Here is a 21,404-nt window from a genome sequence, read left to right as displayed (position 1 = left end):
CAGGCTTGCCGTGTTACCTCCTGAAATATGACCATAACGCATGAGAACTTCAGTAAATGGCAAGAATGTTGTGGAGCCGACAAGCTGTTGCTTGGAAATGACAAGGAAATTCTACTTGTCTTATATTCCTGTTTAGCCTCTTGTGATACATGTTCCTATTTCCTGTGCTATGGCAAGGGTATTTCTACATATACAAAGCAGCAGGAATATGTCCTCCCTCTTCCTATCATGTCTTGATAAATGCAGACTTAATTGATAAATGGAACATATTGGAACGGTAGGGATCAATTTAGCTTCTAGCATATTATTTTCAAGTTGTGACATGCTAATATGTAATGGTATTAGATCATGGAAAAATAGATCCCAATTTTTCTCACTGTTTGGTATGACGAATCATTCAGTGAATAATGTCATGTCTGTTGTAAATTAGTATTTAGACTTGCAAATTTTTGCTCGTCTCTTGTATTGCTATTTGGAGACCTGCAAGTTCCAGCAAGACTGCTTCATGAATAACAGAGCACGGAAAATATCTCATATGCCCAAAATGTTTTGATGCTTTGATTGTTTCTTTTTGGCAGCTCTTGAATCGTCAACATGCTATATTTCAGGGAGCTATAAATTGAATTAATTTTACTTATTTGGCTTTGGAGACATTTCATACCCTTAAAACAAAGCAAAACCAAACTGACAGAACTCGAGAATATGGGCTTTTTTTTCTACTGACCATCAGTGTGTTTGCAGGAGGTGGAAAGCATCCTGGGTTTGCACCTTTACTTTTTGCTTTTGTTGCGGATTGTGGATGACAATCATCTGGGCATGAGCAATAAATCATACTTTCAATGGGCACATTATGAGGCTTTTTGCACAAAAATGCATTCTAAGGAGAATAGTACGTTGAATATTGTAAAAGCAATGGCCTTAAAAATGGTTCCATAGTATTCTCGAGCTGTTCTCAACCTGCCAAGGAGAAATGGTATTTTTATTTAAAAATGTATTTTGCAATAGTCCTACCAGTGTCCTCGTCATCATCTGCACAAATTTCAGCTGACAGTTTGAAATCAAATGGTACTCAAGGGACACTTATATTTGTCTGGATGAGGGACAATAATGCATGTTCACAGCTGGATTTTGCAATGATTTCTATCTGTCAGAGCATTATTTTCACCACCAGTAACAAACCAATGCTACAGAGCTGCTTTCTCTGTTCTGCCCTTTAGCAAATCAGTCTTTCTAAAGCACTTGTTTTGATAAACCTGTATTCCAGGCTGAAGTAAACAGACTAAAATTAGGATATCCTCATCTATGGATTTGTGCAACATCTGCAGCTACTTGACAGTACGTGGTTTTAAGCTAGTGTGGAGGTGTGTAGTGGCCTAAGAAACGTTCAGCAAAAGATGTGAGTCCAGGTGGGAAAAGGGCAGACTGGAGAAGCACAGCATCACTCCAGATTCTTACAGAAGTCTAACTCCATGTTTCACTATGCGCAGCAATGACACTGAACGTAGGAATATATTAGTGTTTCTGACTTATTTTTTAGATATTTGGTCTTTTGTCCCTTTTGTAAGTCTTAATTTAAGAGACGTATCTAAATCGTGAGGGATAACTTCATAGCCAGGTAGTGAGTAGCGCATAAAGCCTGGTAATACCTATGATCAGTAATACTAGCTCTCGTAAATTTTGCACTACATCTTGAAAAACCATTGCAAAATGATTATGGGAATATTGCAGTTTTTTATCATTTTGTTTTAAGGAAAGATTCTAGCCTTCAGTCATTCATTTATTTAAAGTAGCATTCCCAAGTATACAAATTGGAAAAAAAAATATTTTTGTATATCACTATTAAAGCTAGATTATTCTTTTCACTGGCAGGGTGAGAGGGCATGCCAGAACCTATAGTCTGTGTAGTAAGGGGTACAATTTCACCTATAGCCCAAGGTGGAACTTTGCATAAGATAGGACCAGCTCCTGCTGGCTGCAGTACACTTATTTTCACTAAAGGTTCACTGAAGCGTTGTAGGAGAGAGCCAAGAGCAGGGCGGGCTTTTGAGGAAGTAATACTGCAGAAGTTTCATCAGCAAAATGTGGGCACTCCAGAAGACTTTGCAAGACTATGGGATGTGCCCGTTATTGCTGATACCTGCTCTCATTTCTTGAACTGGAATAAACTGAAAGAGGCAGCAATATGTGCTGTCTTTTAATGGGAAACTATGCCTCTTGGTGATGGGGTATTTTTTGGAAGAGGGGGATGCAAAGAAAGAGGGAGAGGTAGACTAGGAAGAACCAATTTGCAAGAAAAAAGTTCACGTCAAGCCTTTTCACTTTGCTAGTCCCAGGTATCTCAGGTATGCCTTGGGAAAAAGAGAAAATTGGAGAAAATAACTTGATTTGGCCCTCATACTAAGATTGTTTTTATCCCCAAGTTGTAACTGTAGGGTTTTTTTTCCTCCAGCTCTTCATCTTCTCTACTAAAATATTTGAGGTTTTCTTTGGAAACAAGGTAATTGATTGGGAAGAGGCAGGAGGGAGATGGCTGCAGTCTCAGCACACAGTCATAGCTGATGATTACAATCTTAACAAGAGTACTGCAAGTAATTTCTGTTTTTCACAGGGGTTTACCAAGTACCTTCTCCTAAATGAGTGCAAGACTACCAAATGAAACTTGTCACTAATTACTACTTCCACCTAAAAATGTTAGTATGTTCCTTTGAAAATTTACTCTTGGGTATTTCCATTAGCTTCCCTTAGTTTATCTCCCTAATATTTAACATTCAGAAGAAATCAGATGTGTTTTAGTTGAGCAATAAACTAAAATATCATCTTTTTATCCTCAAAATTATTACAGGCAGGAAGCAATTTCAAATACTTTCAACTATTGAAAAAGCACAACAGAGTTGTTTAGAAATGCTCTGAGCTATTAAATGTAAAGTTCTAGGGAGGTGATTAAAAGAACAATTTGTCATTTGAAATGGATATGGCTAATGGGTATGTATTTAAATATTGCTTCCCAAAGCAGTTTCCTACTTTTCTGCATACTTCCAGAGTGCAAACAATTTGATTGGAGCCAGTACACTTTGAATGACAGCTAGTCTGAAACAATTAGTTCTGAAATGTGATAAAGAGAAACTAATCCATCATCATCCAGCACAGCTATAAGGGAAGCAAAATTGGGTTTTTATTCTACATTGGAACCCAAATGTAGAAAAGCATTTTCTTAGACTTTTCCATTAGCATCTGGACTTCCTTCGGAGCACCAAGGAACATTTAACCTGCCAATTAAGGGACCACTTTTATATTACAGGGTCATGTTTGGTTTGAAACTTAACACTAGCTAATGGTCAAATCCCACGTGTGGCAGCAGAGAGGGAGAAAAGGCAGAGAGCAGGCAAGGCCATATGGCCGAGCTGCTTTTCCAGTGGATGTGCTGTTTGGAAATGCACGTACTGTAAGGGTTTTTTTTTGTTTGGGGGAAGTTGGTTTTTGGGGTTTTTTGTGTGTATGATATTAATAAAGAAATTATGCTGCCAGTCTTGGAACATCTGTGTTTCCTAAGGATGAGTTTAGATATGCTTATGTTTTTAAATTACAATGGTGTGCTTTGCTTTTGATGCTGCTTTGAAAGACTTAACTCTAAAAATTGTTCAGTATAGAGAAAGGCAGACCTTCAGAGTACTATCCTGCGTCACTGGAGCTGTGTCACCTGGGCAGCTGTGACTGCTGGGCTGGTTCTATGGTTGTGATGTGGGAGCAGTAAAGAAAAACACAATGTATGCTGCAACTGTGTTTAAAGAACTGTGTCACTTTTTTTTTTTTTCTTTACATCACACTAGCTCATTTCAAATCCAGAAAACGAGTGAACTCTTACCATATTCCATATAAAAATGGAAATCAGGTGTTAGCCTGAATTAGGAACCTTGCAATTTCAGCTAAAATGTTTCGATATTCTCATTAAATGCGTAGATTGAAATTGCAAGATATTACATTGGTCTCTCTCACTTCTGTCATTGTTTTGGGTTATTCCATACACAGAAGTTGTATGCCTTATTACCTGCACAGTGTGCTGAAAATTGATCTTTTATATTTTATCTATAAAATAATTCACCTTTTATGCCAAAACAGTTAATGGTATACATTAGTTTCAAATTGGAGTGTTTCCATTATACTCAGGAATAAAATCAGTTTCTCAGGATATGTTCTTTGGTTTTTGTAGCTGGACTGAGATTCCCGTCATGCATTTACATTTTGTATAAACAGAAATATCTTCAGCCAAAAGAAGAAAGTTCTTCTAAAGAGTTTGGTGGGAATTCTAAATCTCTAAACTTTGGTCCCCAAGTTGGGAAAATGTTGTGGCGATCTTAAGCAGATACTCGCTGTCTCACTCCTGGTGGCCACAATTCAAGCCCTACAATAGAGGTTTGTTTTGTGTTTGTCATTATTTTTACATGGAAGACATTAACACCTGCCAACGTACAGTTTGTAGGTAGACTGTAGTCTGAAGAGTGGCTGCAGCTAAAGACATTTGCATTACTAGTGGATTAACTACTTGCACGCACACAGGTTCCCCTTGGAAATGCACATTCTGAGTTTTGTTTTGCTTTTTCCCAGCTGAACATACTTAAGGCAGTTTTTCAGTTTCTGGGCACTTAATGTGCTCAAGAATTAGCACATTAACACAAAATCCATAAAACCATGTACAATTTATTTCCAATAAAATGTTAAAGAGTTTTTTCATTGTCAAAACAATACAATTTTTGACAGTGGCACCTAAAGACTTTACCCAGTTGACACGTATGTTAGATGATCACTAACACCTATGTTAGGTGTGTAAGATTTTTATTTGTAAAATAACCTTTAATGTTTTCCAAAGGAATAAGGAAGATGTGATTCATTTTATTCCAGAGATAAAAGTATTACCTTTTTTCCCCCCTTTTTAGCTGAAGTCCAGGCACCAAGAATAGCCATGCATGGGTGCGCTGGCCTGCTGAAGGATTGATGGACTACTTGAGGCAGTGAACTAAGTGGAGTAAAGTAGCTGCAGTTTGCCCAAGTAAGAAGAGTAGAGTAGTTAATGAGACACTTGAAGGGGGTATATGTAAGGTAAAATGCATTATAACCCCTGGGGGCATTCGCATCCATGAGTACAGCGACCTAAATCCGTAGCAGTGTAATCCTCTAAGGACTAGGCTGCAGCAAACCACGGACCATTTATGTCTAGGTTAAGAGCATCCTCTGGGAGTTTAGTGCACTTTTACCGCATGCAGATTAATTTCCCACTTTGAAACAATTTCTTTGCACTTTCATCAAGGTTCCTGTGCAGACAGACATGCAGAGCTGTCCTCAGCAGTGGATGTTTCTGTGTGTGACTGCTCCACAAAACTGTACCTTGTTGCTCCGTGTCTGTGCCTGGAGCCCTTACTCCTTCCTGAGCGATGCTCATCCACAAAGCGAGAGGCTTTTCTCCATTTTTCATTCCCTCGTGGTTTGAGCTGAAACTGGGCCAAATGATGATCTCATTGGTTTCTTCCTTAATTATGGAATCTGTCATTATTCTTTCAAAACTAGCATTGCTTTTTCATTACTTCTAAGATAGATAAGTCAAAATAGCTGGTTGTTACAGATTTCCATGTCTTGAATTGCGGTTTCAGTCATTGCTAAATTTTGCCTGATTACTCTTCTGCAGTTTTTTAAAAGCCATATACCATCCTGTGGGTTAGGCAGAGTGCCAGTTGAGACAGAAAATACCAGGATACTTCAGCTTCCCCCTCAATCTCTATTACAGAATACTGTAAAATCTGAATTTGAGAACTTTATGAAATAACACAGATTTGGATATCAATGATTGACATGAAACTTCTTTTCTTTAAAAAATAAAACTCTCTGTCAGCTTGATGCACTCAAAATCAAGTATTTTAATTTCTTTTCAGGGTTATTTATGGAAACATCTGCTTCACCGTTTGAAATCTAATTGGTTTTGAACATAAGTTTAAATCTGTTTCAGAAAAATATTGTTGACGTCGTTTATTTTTGGCTATTTTAGAAATCTCATTTAGATGTCAATTATGGAGCTAACAGATACATATTGAGCAGATGTGTAGGAGTGATGGTCTAGAGCAAAAGGAGCAAGAGATGAATTTCAGATTTTGTGCATTTAGTGGATAAAATAAACTTTATGAATTGCCCTTCTTCTTTTGGTCGCAGGTCTATATGCCTTCCCTCCCCCGACTTTTGCTTTGACAACTTCCTGAATTCGTTTATAGCTTTGGATTTCTACAACTACAGCTGCCTCATAAATTCTGAAAGAAATAAAATTGCCCTGGTTCCATTCAGTGGTCTTCCACTATGTTGGAAGAAATGTGTAATGTAATTAAAAGCAAGCTTTTCAAAAGCATGTACATGAGCTTAAAGCCTAACTTTGAGCTCCGTTTAAAAACTACTATGTGTGGGTCTCGACCCCTTATGTTCCTTTAGCAGCATTTGGGTTTTGGGTTTGTTTTTTTGGGTTGTTCTTTTTTTAGGGCTCGTAGATGGCAGGAAATTACCATGGTAGACCTCAAAGGCCATGCTGATTTAATTACTGAATTTTGTAAAAAAATTGGCTTGAAAAATGACAGGCAATTTTATAAGCAATTCTTAATTGAACACTTAGGTGCACAAAACACCTAGAACAGTATGAGCATGCTGAGAGTGTTGTGACTTGTAGACTGCACAGTAAATAATAATCACATAATGCAAAATAAATGGAAGAAGCCAACCAAGATGCAGTAAACAAATAAAAATTGAGTAATAACTGTAATTTGCAATACCTTATCCATGTATGGTAGCCAAATAAGGAAAAAATGCCTTGGAAAGCAAAGGCTTAGATCTCCAAGGAAGCCCAGGAGAGACATATTACTTCCATTTATAACAGAAAATCAACTGAAAACTTGTAATTGACAGAGAGGAAGTGAGTTTATGTCCCTTGAGGTGCCCTAGGATCAGCAACAGGCAAATGGTGTAAACATAATAAATCACAGAACAAGTTGTTCAATATGAATTCTTTTTGGAAAATAAGAATACAATTTTGTAAAGTACAATAAATATAAAATGAGGTATTGGCTGTGGGGCACTGGTAAAGAAACGCTCTGCTCCTTTTTTAAGAGAGCCGATGAAAATATATGTTGAATAGGAAATTAGGTTTCCAGGAGTGCTAATTCATAGGCTGTTGAAGGATCCAATTAAGCTGGAATACACTTTGCGTGGCTTTCACAATCATAATGACTGATTTCAATGAGTTTACTCTTCGCTTAACTCAATATAATCGGAATGAAATCAAGCTGCTTATTTTCCTGCTGCGTATTCAGATCTGTCCGTCCCCTTTCAATGTTTTGAATGATGTCCTTTTTTTTTTTTTCTTCTTTTTTGAGGTTTTTTTAGAATAAAATAATATTTTGAGTTAAGGAAAACAAGTAGCTCAATAAATACTGGAACCAATAAAACCTGGCTTCCCTCACTTTTGTGTCTTGTGAATGTCTGAGTTTGATGTAGAGCTGAAAATGTAATTTTTTTTTTTCTTATAGTTCCCGAATTGATACCTAGTTTGGTCTACAACCTCTCCCTCACCCTTGTGATCACTTCATCCAGCTGCTCTGTAGAAATGGAATTTTGCTTTATTTTCTGGTCTTTCCCATTTACCAAGACCATACAATCTTTGTTCTCGAAGATGTCTTAGTCCCATTCAGACTCTTCAGATGTACTTTCTTGTTTTTAATTTTATTTTTTTCATTTGAAACGGTTGATAGATATGGAATAGTGCCAGCCCACAGCCCGAATGACGTACAGATGCCATCGCACTGCTGCACACTGCTTACACAACCAGCCCTCTCAATTCAACAGCAAACCCTTGACCCCTACACCTTGGCATTTGTGTGGAAGATGGGAGAACAGCTATACGGATTTATTTTTATTTTTATTTTTTGGTGGACTGTATGAATATTCTTTGGCTTGTGTATAAGACTCCTGTGGCGCATCTGAGAAGTCTTACTCAAGTCAAGTTAGATCATAGGGTTTTGCTTCCCACTGCACTACCTACCCTATCTTTCATTGGCAAATCCTTGGTGGCCTGCCTTATCATAAAATAATTACACCTCTTATGTTATATAGGAAGGAACTTTTAGTGAAAGCCATTGGTTCACCTGAGGACGCAACGCTGTAAGTCCAGAAAGGTACATGGCTGTTTTCAGCAATAAGTGTTTCCAAATATGACAGAATTTTAACTCTTGAGAAAAGTCTTGAGACTGTTAATTGTTCATATATGCTGCTGTTATTTACGTTAATGGAAGGAGTTTAAAAAATTACATTAATGGAAGGAGTTTAAATATTGATTAAAAAAACCTTGCAATTATGATAAGCTATTTCATTAGCCTTTTTGCATTAGCCAGTCCATAAATATTTTAATAATTTCATTTATTGAGTGTTTTTTTCATCTGCACAATCTTATCTTGCGTTAAATTGTCCTGTCGGCTTTAGCGCTTTCCTGGGTGCATATTCATACTGAACTGTGAGGGTTATGAAAATGCCTACTCCCTATTTTGTGACTGCATCCAAATTCATTCACTTTCAAATTAAACTGGTGCAAAAAGGGGTGATCTCCCGTTTTGTAGGGGCAGCGCGAATGCTACAAGATATTTTAACACGAAGGCAAGTCAATCAAGCTATAATAGTTTCTAATTAGCACTTGCAGAAGCTGTAATCTTTTTATAAACTTTCAGCTGAGTGGCACTTGGGTGAAAAATTATTTCGTGCATGGAAAACCATTAAAAATCAATTTCCGTTGATTCTGTAGGATTTAAACGAGACAAGCCCACGGCCTTGCACAGGAAGGGGCTTTTGCCAATTAACATTGGACACACAGAGCTCAGAGTGGTGGTCAGAAAAAAACAAAGTGCAGTGCCCTTTTTGCTAAATCTCTTAGTTTATATTTTGAAGTATGGTTTTCCTTTCAAATGACCATAACAAACGGTAGTGAGGGCTACGTTGCCATATAAGGCAGAGATTTTTTTCAAATAGAATTTTTATGGATTTTTCTATGGAAAAAAAAAAACAGTTTTGCTGTTTGGTGAGCCCTACTGGGAATTTATGCCTCTTCTGACATTCATGCGTGCACCTGTGCTGTTTCTGTCTGCTAAGTTTCTAGCCAAGTTGTTCAGTAGCTACTTGAATGAATAATGTTTCTATTTTAGCAAACTTATGTCTTGGTTTTGCTGTCTGCACCTATTTCTGTGCATATTAAGCATTAAAAAAAGTAAAGCATTTTGAATTCCTTTCACCTTTTTGTTCTGCTGGAGGAGATACAGCGCTGGTGAAAAAAATGGTTTGTTTTTGGTTTTTTGGTTTTGCTAGTTTCTGGTGCTTTTTAAAATTTATTTTTCTCAGTCCTTAGCTTTCTGGTCCTGTTTGTTACATAATGCAGTATGGTATGTAACACGTTATTGTAAAATACAGTAATAAGATAAACTGATCTTTGAAGAAAAAAAGTGAAAACCCATATCAAACATCTTTTTTTTTTTTATTGCCAACTAGAATTGTCATTTGCTTGGATCTTCAATGAATATCCATCATTTGTACAAGAGGACAGTCGGCGTTTTGTGTCTCAAGAGACAGGTCACCTCTACATAGCCAAAGTCGAGCCATCAGATGTAGGAAATTACACCTGCGTTGTAACCAGCACTGTGACCAACAGCCAGGTTCTCGGGTCGCCAACTCCTCTGGTGCTGCGCACGGATGGTATGGCTTCCCTTTACACCATGAATAAATAACGCGTCTAGTCGTCAGTGAGCGTTTTTGTTTCTTACAGTGTAACCTTTCATGCGTTCTCAGAATATTGATTGCTTTATAAAAAGATAAACTATTTTGTGTTGCATGCTCCTCTTCCTCTCCTAAGTCTGACTGATTTCACTGGCAGGTGCTTACGCTTCTCTTTGTAAATGGAACGTGTGAGAAATAACCTCAATTTTTAATTTAATGTGATGTAATGCTAAAGAGAGAAAAAGGACTTTAAAAACTAAATATTACCTCCTTCAATTCTCATATAGGTGTGATGGGAGAATATGAACCCAAAATAGAAGTTCAGTTTCCTGAGATGCTTCCTGCAGCTAAAGGCTCAACTGTGAAACTGGAATGCTTTGCACTAGGAAAGTAAGTTTTTGTCTTTAGCGATGCTGAAAGTTGAAGCACATTTGGGTTCATCTGCAAAAGAAATGTGAGTTTCAGCAGTTGTTTTGGTGGTGTTTTCTGGAGACTCTATTTTGATCATCACAATTATTGCCTTAGAATTGAAGGGCAAAGAGTCTTGGAGTAAATTTCTGTTTTGTTTAGAATTAAAATGTATGCGTTGGCAACACAGGAATTTACATTTCATTTCAAATTAACTTGAATAAGATCAGTGCGGTTTTGCATATGTCCTTTGACCGACCTCTGCTCTCCCTGTGAGGAAGGAAATGTTGTTGAAGTCTGCAAGAATTTTGTCTGAATTTTACTGTTAAATGTACTTGATGCTTTCATAATATTGTTCCTCTTTTATAGCTGAAATAAAGATTAAAATGCATTCCTCTTCTGAATGGTATTTCACACACAATTGATGCCTTTTCTCTTTCACAGATGATCTGAGAATGCATTTACTTTCTGTAAATGTATTTACTTACCACTTTGCGGTTTATTTGCAGACAGCTTTGTCAGGTCTTCATAATTTTAAGTGCCAGATTGATAACTTAATCATATCCTATTGCTTTGGTTCCCCAGCTAGGTGAGTGAAAGTTTTACAATTGGAGAATGAATGACTGTTTTAGGATGGGATTTTCAAAAGAGTTGCCTTGGTTCTCCTTCCATGGAGGCTCTAGTGGATCTCACCCATCTTCGGGGGGACGGGCAATGCTGATTTACAAGTAAAGTTTCAATTGTTGGATATTTGCGCAAATATTCATGAAAAGTTTGGTATCTGACATAACCGTGTATGAAACAGAACAGTGTATGCTTATCAGTTGCCATAGTGTCTGACCATCTGTCATGTACAGCATGAACCGCTTTGAACACATGCTTTTAGTCACTTCTGAGTTTAGTTTAGTTTCGATATCTAGTTTTGACAATTGAATACTTGAAGCAAAGCTGTTTAAAATTCCATTATTTTCTCTTTAGCCCTGTGCCTCAGATTAACTGGAGAAGAACCGATGGTCTGCCATTTCCAAGTAAAATAAAGCTGAAGAAATCCAATGGCATGATTGAAATACCTAATTTCCAGCAGGAGGATGCAGGACTATATGAATGTATTACTGAAAACTCCAGAGGAAAAAACATTGCAAGAGGACGTCTCACTTACTATGGTAGGAAACTTTCTCCTCTTTCCCTCCCTCCCTCCCACCCTTCTTCACACATGCAATACAAACCGCTCTAGGGTACTTCAGGGTTTACAGCTTCTGCAGTACCATCAGGTATTTGTGCTTTAAAATCCATGGCATCTTAACTACTCGCAGAGAATGAGAACTTACGCACCAGGTTTTTGCATAGCATATCTAATAAATGTCCAGGCTCAAAAGGGTAGCTAAGAATAATGTAGAAAATGCTTGTGCTCATTTTTCTATGGTGGAAAGACTTTTTTTAAAAATCTTTCTTATTGGTCCATTGGTGAAACCTTAGACTTTCAGTCAATCGGATTTATTTGGGGGATCATTTAGGCCTCACATTTACAGGAAATACACATTTTATCTTGCTTTAGGAAAAGATTACTGATGGATATTGACAATCCTTTGCATTTGAAACATCCAATTTTATTTTAAAATGAGTAAATAAATGAGAGAATGTAATCCAGCATAGGAAATGAAATAATATGAAATTTAATAGCTGGAAAAAAGACAGAGTCTCTTGTGCACTTAAGGCTATAGAGTGAAATGAGTATCAGCAAAGCACATTGGTGGTGTTTTAAAGCTAGAGTGATTTGCAACAAAGTGGTAATTGACAATTTTTGTTAAAGCTAGATCTCAGCAAATACAATTTTCTTTAGGTAAATGGCAATTTAAAGAGTGTTTCAGACTGTGCTTTGGAATGTTTTCCTCATGTAGGAATATTTGAGCAGAGAGATGTGTTTTTAAGTTGTATAAAAAAACCCACAGAGCATAGGTACTGTGCAACTTTGAGCAAATGTTCTTTCTGTTTCCTACTTCGGTATGGGAAGCTGCTGTTTAGTAGAACACACAGAGTGTTGCTATGAAGATTGTAGTCAATGAAGATTGTAGTTTAAGGCACAACAGATCTTACGAGGAGTAAGGAAGAGATTTCTTCCCCCCCTGCCCCCCAGCTTCCAAAATAATAGTTACCCTGAATCGATGCCCCATCGTTGGAAATATTGAAGGTTAGGTTGGACGCAGGACTTTAAGCAACCTGATTTTTCCATATACTAATTGTAATTATGACTTTTTGAGAAATCCTGTGAGTAACATAGGGCACAAGATGTAAGAGGCTTCATCTGCCAGTGGCATCTGTCATTTCAAACTTGGCACTATGCATTTGATTTTTATAAAGCTACTTTTATTCGCTACTTCAAAATTTCAAACAAGCTGTGGTTTGTAATTAGGTTGGCTCAGTATTCCTACCCCAGTTTTAAAGCAGGGCAGTTGTAAGACACATCAATGTAGCTACATACAAAATAGAGTAGACTTGTTCATTAGTCCTTGTAATGTAATTACGACAGTGGGCAATCTTGAGGTGTTTGACCTGTTTCCCAAGTTCTGTTTGCTCATTAAAGGACGCAGAGCTGAAATAAAGGATGTTGCTAATCAATAAAAGCAAGCAAGGTGCAATTTTGTGACAAGTAAATCAGTGTGAACATTTTTATCACAAATCCAGAAGGGGATTTGAACACTCAAATAGAGTTCATATTTCAATATAAGTGGCTGCCCATGTTAGATTCATCCCTAGTATGGATGTTTATCCTAAAAAATAATGAGACCTGTAATGGCATTAATGGCACTCCAACTGTTTAATTTCATTTGTTCTGCTTAATGAAACCTATTCTGCGGAATTAAGAAAATTTAAGTAATCTTTCTTACTTTGCTACTTGCTTTGTTGTTGCAGATAGAATGCCAAAAAGTCTGTATTCAGGATAGGATCATTTTAACACTTTTTGGTAATGTGGAGGATATAAATTCTGTTCGTAGATTAAGGATGTTCTGTAACTCAGTATCTTCTGATGGCACACCACAGTGCCTCGTATCAAAGCTCAGAAATCTGTCTGGTAAAGAAATCTAACCATATGCCACTTGGTCTTCCAGTAAAAGATCAATATTTAAGGAATTTGTTTTAAAAGCATATGAGGATTTGAGGGAAACTAATGCAATATGCTGAAGACTTAGACTAAAAACTATCTGTCTGCCAGGAAGTGTCAGTGCTGGCAAAGACGACACAAATCTGTGTGGTGATGTTAGTGGATGTTGGCTGCTGTTACAACACTTTATTAGTAGCGTAAGATGTGTCTACTAATCATATATAGAAAATACAACTATTACAAATGGACAAATACCTTTTATTTCAACAGTGACAATGTTTATTTTCCTCTCTGCAGCAGAACAAAGCTTCTGTTTCTTACTCAAAAAAAAGAGTGCAAGAAGAATCGGGGTTAACATTTTCAAAGTTGTAGTGAAACAATGTGAAGAAAATCTTCAGGGGGAAAAAAATGGCAAAAATTTTCAATGTGACTGAAAATTAGAAGGTTTTTCTTTCTTTGCAGACTTTAAAGATTCTCTGTAAATGAAACATAAAAGCTAGTCCTAAACAAAATCTTGAAGCCTTTCCTTGCTCTGCTGTGGAGCGAAAACACTCTTATTCTCCTGATTTGTTTTATGAGCTCAAACTGTAAAATCTTAATCTGAAAGTTGGGTTTTTCAGTGCAAATTGTTTGATTTTTTTTTTTAAAAAAGGCACCACATTTTCTGTGCTCTCCTCCCTCTTCTTCCCGTAATGAATTATAGTCTTGCAACCGCAAAGCACTTGAACATAGGCTCAACTTTAATCATGGCCATAGTAATTTTCTCAAGAATGCTTGTAAATATGTTTGGGTTAGAAATTCTGTGCACATCTGTAACTCTCTTCATAGAAAATAAAATGGGTTTATTTTTTTCACTTTATTGTGGGTTTTAAATATAACTCTCAACCCATAGTTGAAGGCAATAATTAGAATAGATAATCTAAACAGATATTCTGGGTTCTTTTATAAAATTACTAACAGACTATTAATTTTCCCTTTTTTCTCTTGAAGGATTTTATCAAGAAAAGCCCAACATCAAATGTTTAGGTTTTTGTCCTTTGTACAGTCTCAACATTTGCTTAATGCCGGTTTCTTCCTCAGGGGAGTTCAGAATGTGCTAAAAATAGGACAAGATTGTCTGACTTTGATTTAATATAAAACCTGAATATATAAATAATTTGCTTTCACTTTGCTAGTATATTCATTTATCATTGCTATTAGTCCTTTCCATAAAGAGGTAATAGAAGAAAAAAGAATCCATGGAGACATTTCATGGTGTGGAAAAATGAGAAGAGATGGAACAATTACACTTTTGTATTTTAAGATGCAATTAAACATGTAACGTGGTAGAGATACATAAATCAATTAATTTAAAGTATAATTGAAAAAATTCATTTTTAATTAGCACATGCTGATTTAATGGAACTCATGCTTTACAGTACCAAAGTAAAATGTTTAACAGTGAGAAAAATTCTGCCACTGTTCTTCTTTTGCTCCGCAGTGGTGGTCTGTGATAGCAGAGGCAAACCCCAGTAATACATGGACTCTGCATAATTTTGTAGTACATCAAAAAATACTTGTGTATTTTGTTAATTATTTTGGTAATAATGTACCACCAAAATTATACTGAAAATTAGTAATGTGTGTGGAAGAGCCTTCAGGTTTTGTCTGATAGCCTGACTGTCTTGTTTGTGGACATGGCTTCAAAACAACTACAAAACTATAAATGACTAAATACCAAGGTGTTGCTGAGTTTGATCAACCTAGAGTTTAATTTTTGATGCTGTCTAATAATTTAATTGCCTTGCTACAGAGACAAATTATTACTCTTTTTTACATACTAAAACTTTCTTCAATGTTGTAGCAATTACCTGTTGCTTGAGAGCATTTTTATTTTTGAATGGAATGCAAATAACGGGACATCTTCAGGGATGCGGTAGATGCTCCTCTACTCCAGTTGTTCTATCAGAACAAAGTTACTCATGCTTAAAGTCACTTGGAGTTTTGAGATAAAGTCATCAGGTTCATCACTGCTGTAGGTATCAGTATGGGATGTCATAGCCTGACTTTCAGATATACTGCCTAGAAAAATGAAGGTTACATTTTCTGCTTGGGTTTTTCCCCCATTATGCTTCAGAGTTGCTTTCTCTTGAACTATGGAAAGTTCTGTTTGACTCTGATTTATTGCCCAACTGCTGAGCTATCCAAAGGTATTTTCAAAGATTTCCAGCCCAGCTTTCATACTGTAAATTTCAAAGTAAAGGTATGTGTGTAAGCAGAATGCATCTTACGTGCAAGCCCCAATTAGTGACTCTTCTGGAAGAGCTTCCCATAGTCTTCTGCCTCCCCGCCGAGGTATGGCAGAGCTCAGTACTCTCTGGGAGAGCACAGTGCCTGGGCAACCTACAGGCGTGAACCTCTGCCTTTTTCCTTCATGCTATTCCTGTGGCTTACAGAATTAAAAGGAGATTTTTATTGGAGAAGTCTTTTCTGAAGGAGATCATATATAAAAATACATGTTGACATGCATTGTGCGTGGTACCCCACAAATTATTTACAAATTAGCTCCCAGTGCAGCTTCTGGGAAGCGTCAGCTTCTTCGGCCGTTGCTTCCAAGAGCTTCGTCGCAGTTGTTCATTGCAGCTGGTCCTCATTTGTAGCATCCCTCAGAACAGTCATTGCAAATGTTTCTTAAAAGTCCAAAAAAATGGTTCTTCCTTTCCTTATGGCCTACAGGGATGCCCTAGAGGGCAATGAAGGAACAGTTGTTTTCTTCAGGAAGACCTGCCTGGCCTAATTAGCTGGAAAAAAAGGGTGATTATAGTCACCAAAAAAAAGATGACCGAGTCTTCTCACTGGGATAAATTTTATGAAGTTACACACGTGTATCACTTCTTGCCTGTGAGACCATGAGTACTGCAAGGAACATTTTAGGCAGAAGCAACTGAAGCAAAATACAGCCTGGTGCTTTTCCAGGTGACTGACCATGAGGCTGACAGCTAACCTTCTTTAGAAAATCAGTTACCTACATGTATTTGCATCCTAAGGGAACTTTTTATATGAATCTTTCATGAAGATTGCACATCAAGTTCCTAAGAATTCTGAATACTATCACACAATACGGGTTCCTATCACAGTCTTAAACCCTGCACTACAAACTGTATTAAAATTAACTTGCAACCTATCAATTTACAGGGCATCATCCTTTTTTCATCTCAATGAAATTCTGTTGCCTGCTGGCCTGTCCCTTGCTGAAGGAGGAAGGAGTGGTATCTCCTTAGGAAGATAAAAGTTACACACCGAGTTCCGTGAGAGAACAAGGCTTTGTTGTAAGGCATCAGCCCTCCTTCGGAGCACACCTGTGGCAGCAGTGGGTGGAACCAAACGTTGTAAGCAGGTGGAATTTGCCGAACAGTGACTAGAGCTCAGGAGGAATAAAGCTGAATGTTCAGAATCATTTGGGTACAGTCAGGCAGAGCTCAATAAAGAGGGCAGTGCTGGGCTTGGAAAGTTGGGCTTCTCTTTTGGGAGGGTGTGTGGATCTACTGATACACGACCTTCTGTCTGCGCTTCCCTCAGCTGCTGCAATGGGGACCATCTCTACCGTGGCCAAGATTGTGGGTTTTGAGCGGCATATTCCCAGCTGGAATGGCCCCTGTTTAGCTGCCTTTTCAATTTTGAATGGCTCAGTTGAATTGTTCTTTTCCAAAGTTTCTAATACTTTTACAGCCTTCTTTAAAGACTTTGAGAGGTGGCAGATGAAAACGGGTATCTTTCTTTCTGCTGAATTCTTTCATCAGTGATTCAAAGAGAAAAAGCCTTCCTCAAGAAAATCACCGAGGTCCACATCAACACTCTTGTGGATGAACAAGCACCACAGATTTCTCACATTGTGGCTTAGGAAGCTGTTCTGTTCATTTCTGGTTTGCGTTGGTTATCTTGCTCCCACACTTTCCAAAAAGACCCAGTTTATCATATCTGCCTTGAAGGTTTGGGAGACCCTCCTATGGAGACTCTCTGACACAAAGGGTCCTAAACTGAAGATTTATAATGTGGACAAATGTTTTTCTTATTAATCGAACTGAATCCAAGGTCTTGAACTTGCAAATAGACTGTATTTAACCTACTTTCAAGTGGGCAGCAGATGTGAAATACTGCACGTGTACGGATCCATCAATAATTCAGGCACTGTTGCTTGTTGCATAAATATTTAGGTATGCAAAGTGCAGGAAGCACACGGACATGGAGTTCTGAGCTTTCATCCCCTTGACACATGCAGGGCAAATATGCCAGATGACAATATCAGGTAAAGCAGTGGCTCTGTCTTGAACTCCACTGTTGTAAAGTTAAATTTCAAGATTTAACCAAAATCAGTATCAGTAAGACGGTACATTTGTCTGCCACAAAGATCGTTATCCTGTCTCTTAGACCTGTCCTTGATAAAGAAAGTGTAAAAAATTAGATCATCCCCAAGTCAGTGAAAGGCATTAATCCTCATGGGGTATTAGAAGGTTTCACTGTCGGTAAATAGTGGTTAAATTCCAAAGCCTTCTAGTTTAGTATCTCAGTGAATATGTTTTAGTGAGTTTTCTGTGAAAAGTTGATGCTAAGTACGTATGCATAAATCATAAACAGTATTAATCTTTGTTTTAAAAGTATGGCACTGTACATGTTCATGTTGAGATCTTATCACTGCATTGCAGAATGTATGATGGAGATAAAATTTGTATGCTAGAAAAGAATGAATCTTTTTTCATGAAATTAATACCAACCTTCATCCAAACGTTGGTCTGCTGGTCTTGTGCCTATGGCAATGGAACAGGTTCAGCTCTCAGCTGTGCTGCAGGCTTCCCTTGTGGCCATAGACAAGTCATTAATTTCCCTGGTCTGAATTAATTGCTGGTATAAATCCATTGTAGTAGGAAGTTCAACGGGAATTAATCTGACCTTCTGTGCTTCCAAAACTCATTATGAAATAATAATATTTTCCTGTATCGCCAAGGACTTTTTTTTTTTTTTTCTTTCTAGTTGTTTTGATACCAGAGTGTTAGGAAATTTTCTTGAATTACCACTTGCAGATAATCTGTAAGGTAATCAAATTGACTCTGGGAAATTCTTTTGCCTTTAGCTGTGTATTTGCAACCAAGTTTCATCCTACTTTTCATCTGTTTTCTCCATATGCAACATCCAGAATTTATCTTTTCTTGGAGAAATAGCATATATTGAGTTTATAAACTTTCTAGTCAATTGAATAAATTCAAAGAGAATTCATACAAATTTGCTATAAAACAGTGTTGTGCTGTTCTGTGAAATAGCACTAAAGGAATAAACTACTGCTGTCTTTCATGCAGCGATGTTTATTTGCCAAGTGAAGGGGGTTTTAGCCTATGAAATCTGTAACAGATGTTTTAAACTCTATCTTTACAGTTTTAATGTATATTAGGTAAATGTGGAGGATGTATGGTATTAATACATCAAAATATTGTTTACAAATCAGCAAATTTGTACAATTTTCTTAAGGCCATATTCTGGTTTGCATCACCCAAATGTTGTGCTAAGACTAATGCTTTTCAGAAACAGTCTCATATATCCATGTATTCATCCAGTTAAGTACTGACTAGCATTAGAAAACAATTTGAATGGTATTTAGAACTAAGGCTGACATACCATTACGGGTTTTTGAGGACTTAAAGGATCCTCTTCAGCATTAATTTGATGATTTAGCTGTATCAGTTATTTAATTTCAATATCACCACTAATTTCTTTATCTTACATTTACCTCAATTTCAAAGTTGTGTTGTTTAATCATTAGTGATTTTAATACTGCTTTCATTAGCTCAGCTTTAGTGATCTGTAATCTCAGTTTTGTTTTGGTTTACTGCTTGTAATAAGAATGTCTAAAATGAACAGTGAGTTAATTTGTTTCATTAGCTGACTCGCTGCAGAACCAGTGAGAACCTCTGTTGGCTCAGACCAGCCTACACAGAAAACTGTTAAGTGCTGTGCAGATTAACCCTTTGATTCTCATATGGAACAATAACTTCTTGGGGACTTTGTTGTTGATGTGTGTTTCATCTGCAGCAAAACCTCACTGGATCCAGACGATAAAAGATACTGAAGTTGCTGTAGAGGACACTTTATACTGGGATTGCAGAGCAAGTGGGAAGCCCAAACCATCATATAGGTGGCTGAAGAATGGAGACCAGCTGTCAATAGAGGTAATGTTCCGTTTTGAAAACATGATGCTATGTAAAATCAACAATACTTCATATGAGAATTCCCAAAAGTCCATGTAATTAGTCAAAAATATTTGAAACTGGTTTTCATGCATTTGTCAGGAGCATCCAGATGGAAACTTCAAAAGCTGCAACACCAGAAATACAAAACCAAATTATGTTGTACAGAAATATCCCAGCTAAAAGCAGATTCAAAAGTAACAATAGAACATAGAAATAAGTATGTAAGGAAAGACTGGAGAAGGAAGTTTAAAGTTATATGTTAAGAACCATAAATTAGGGATAGAGGACTTAAATGATTTTGTTGTACTTGCTATTAGCATTTTATTAAATGTAGTAAGAAAACATATTCAAACTTCTCAACAAAAAAAAGACAAAAATCCTAAAAGCCCATAGGGTCACCATTACTTGATGCAAAGAGTGAAATGCAAACAGCAGTGTAACATAGGTATTTCCTTTAATACAGTTGTTAAATTGAATTAATGTAAAGTAATATGTTTGGTGACAGGGAAAAGAGGTTTTACTTAGAAGGTGAGATACTTGGTCTCCCAGATTAGAAACACGGAAGTGTTCTGATGCCCACATTGATTTTTAAACCTCACTGCTTCATTGAGAAAACCGCCCAGTTTGGGTTATCAGGAATATAAACTATGAGCACTAGTCCATCGCAGGAAGGCATTTTGCCCTTGGCCAGTGCTCTGTGCTCAGTCTTAGCATTCACAGTTGAAGAAGGAGCGACTGCTCAAGTAAAATTCAGTGGATGGCCATGAAAAATTATCTAAGTACTGAAAAACATTTTTTATCCTTCAGAGTGTTATAGTTACATGCGCACTAAAAGGAATGGTAGTGTGTTGTGGACAGGTTAAATGAGGGAGTACAAAAATCTCATCTCAGTGATTTAAGGGCATTGTTACTGCATCATACAAAGTCACTGAGTTAATGTGCTTTCTTACCTCGTTAAGTACAGAAGTATCTTCTCTCATTCAGTCTTGCTATTTCTTCACTTTTGAGTATTGGTGGCCAGCCTTACAGCATGGTGTCAGTGCATAAGCGTGACTTACTCTGGAGGTATTTAAGGATTGTGAACTATAGGACTAAGTCTTTACAAGCCAGCACTGAGGAGACCTCACAAAAAGAGTTCTCTGTGTATAGCAGTCAGTTGTCTTTAGCTCCTTGACTGCAGTAATCCTTCGTTCTGGGTCTCCTTGATGAAAATCTACTGGGCTTATTCTGCTTAGGTCCCCTTGTTCATGAACAAATCTTTTGTAAGGAAGAGTAAGAAGAGAAGCCTGGGATGCTAGAGAGAGGATCGAGAGATGGAGACACTTCCGCTTTGTGATTTTGTCCTCTTAAGTGGCAGAGCCTGTTGCACTAAACTGGGAAGGGGACCTGTCAAAGAAGGAGCTGAGCTGGGCTGTCCTGCTGCCCATAGATAGCTGGAGTCACCTTGCAGTGGGGCCAGCGCTAAGTACGTGCCTGCAGGGAAAGGCAGGGAGTGAGTACCATTGCATTAGGCCTGGTAAGCCAGGTCTCAATAAAAAAAAAAAATAATAATCAGAAAATGGTTTTGAGCAAATAGTTTGTTCCTTTGTCCATTATTGTTTCTCTGTTTTTCCCCAAAAGAGAAGATCCTTTGGTTTTGCCTTTGTCACTGGTTCCTTTTCTCATCAGTTTCTGCCACTCCATCCTTAGTCACTTCTTATGGCAATTCATATAGCTTTCCAAGAATAAGCAAGCTGAGAAGATCCCTATACTTTAGTAGCTTTGTCGGCTCTGAGGCACTTACATATGTGTCTTCCCTCTAATGACTGTTGGAATGTTTTCTACATAGTATTACAGAGAGCTCACTAGCAAATAGCACGTGTAAATCGTATGAAATGCCAGTGCCATCTGTATAGTTT

At 37.4% G+C, this 21,404-nt stretch overlaps 1 protein-coding gene across 2 annotated transcripts in view; it reads left to right on the top strand.

Annotated features, from left to right (window-relative positions):
• LOC119147510 (contactin-3-like) overlaps positions 1 to 21,404 on the top strand; it is a 109,362-nt gene that overhangs the window by 58,041 nt on the left and 29,917 nt on the right. For both annotated transcript variants that reach the window (XM_037386646.1, XM_037386644.1), the window contains exons 4-7: positions 9,556 to 9,759; positions 10,068 to 10,170; positions 11,167 to 11,351; positions 19,349 to 19,485. In XM_037386646.1, coding sequence (XP_037242543.1) covers positions 9,556 to 9,759; positions 10,068 to 10,170; positions 11,167 to 11,351; positions 19,349 to 19,485 — 629 coding nt within the window. The remainder of the gene's footprint in view (positions 1 to 9,555; positions 9,760 to 10,067; positions 10,171 to 11,166; positions 11,352 to 19,348; positions 19,486 to 21,404) is intronic.

This window comes from Falco rusticolus, chromosome 4 (assembly GCF_015220075.1).
Source record: "Falco rusticolus isolate bFalRus1 chromosome 4, bFalRus1.pri, whole genome shotgun sequence".
Lineage (NCBI taxonomy): Eukaryota > Metazoa > Chordata > Aves > Falconiformes > Falconidae > Falco > Falco rusticolus.
Note: the sequence above shows the minus strand (reverse complement) of the source record. Positions and strands in the feature narration are given on the sequence as shown.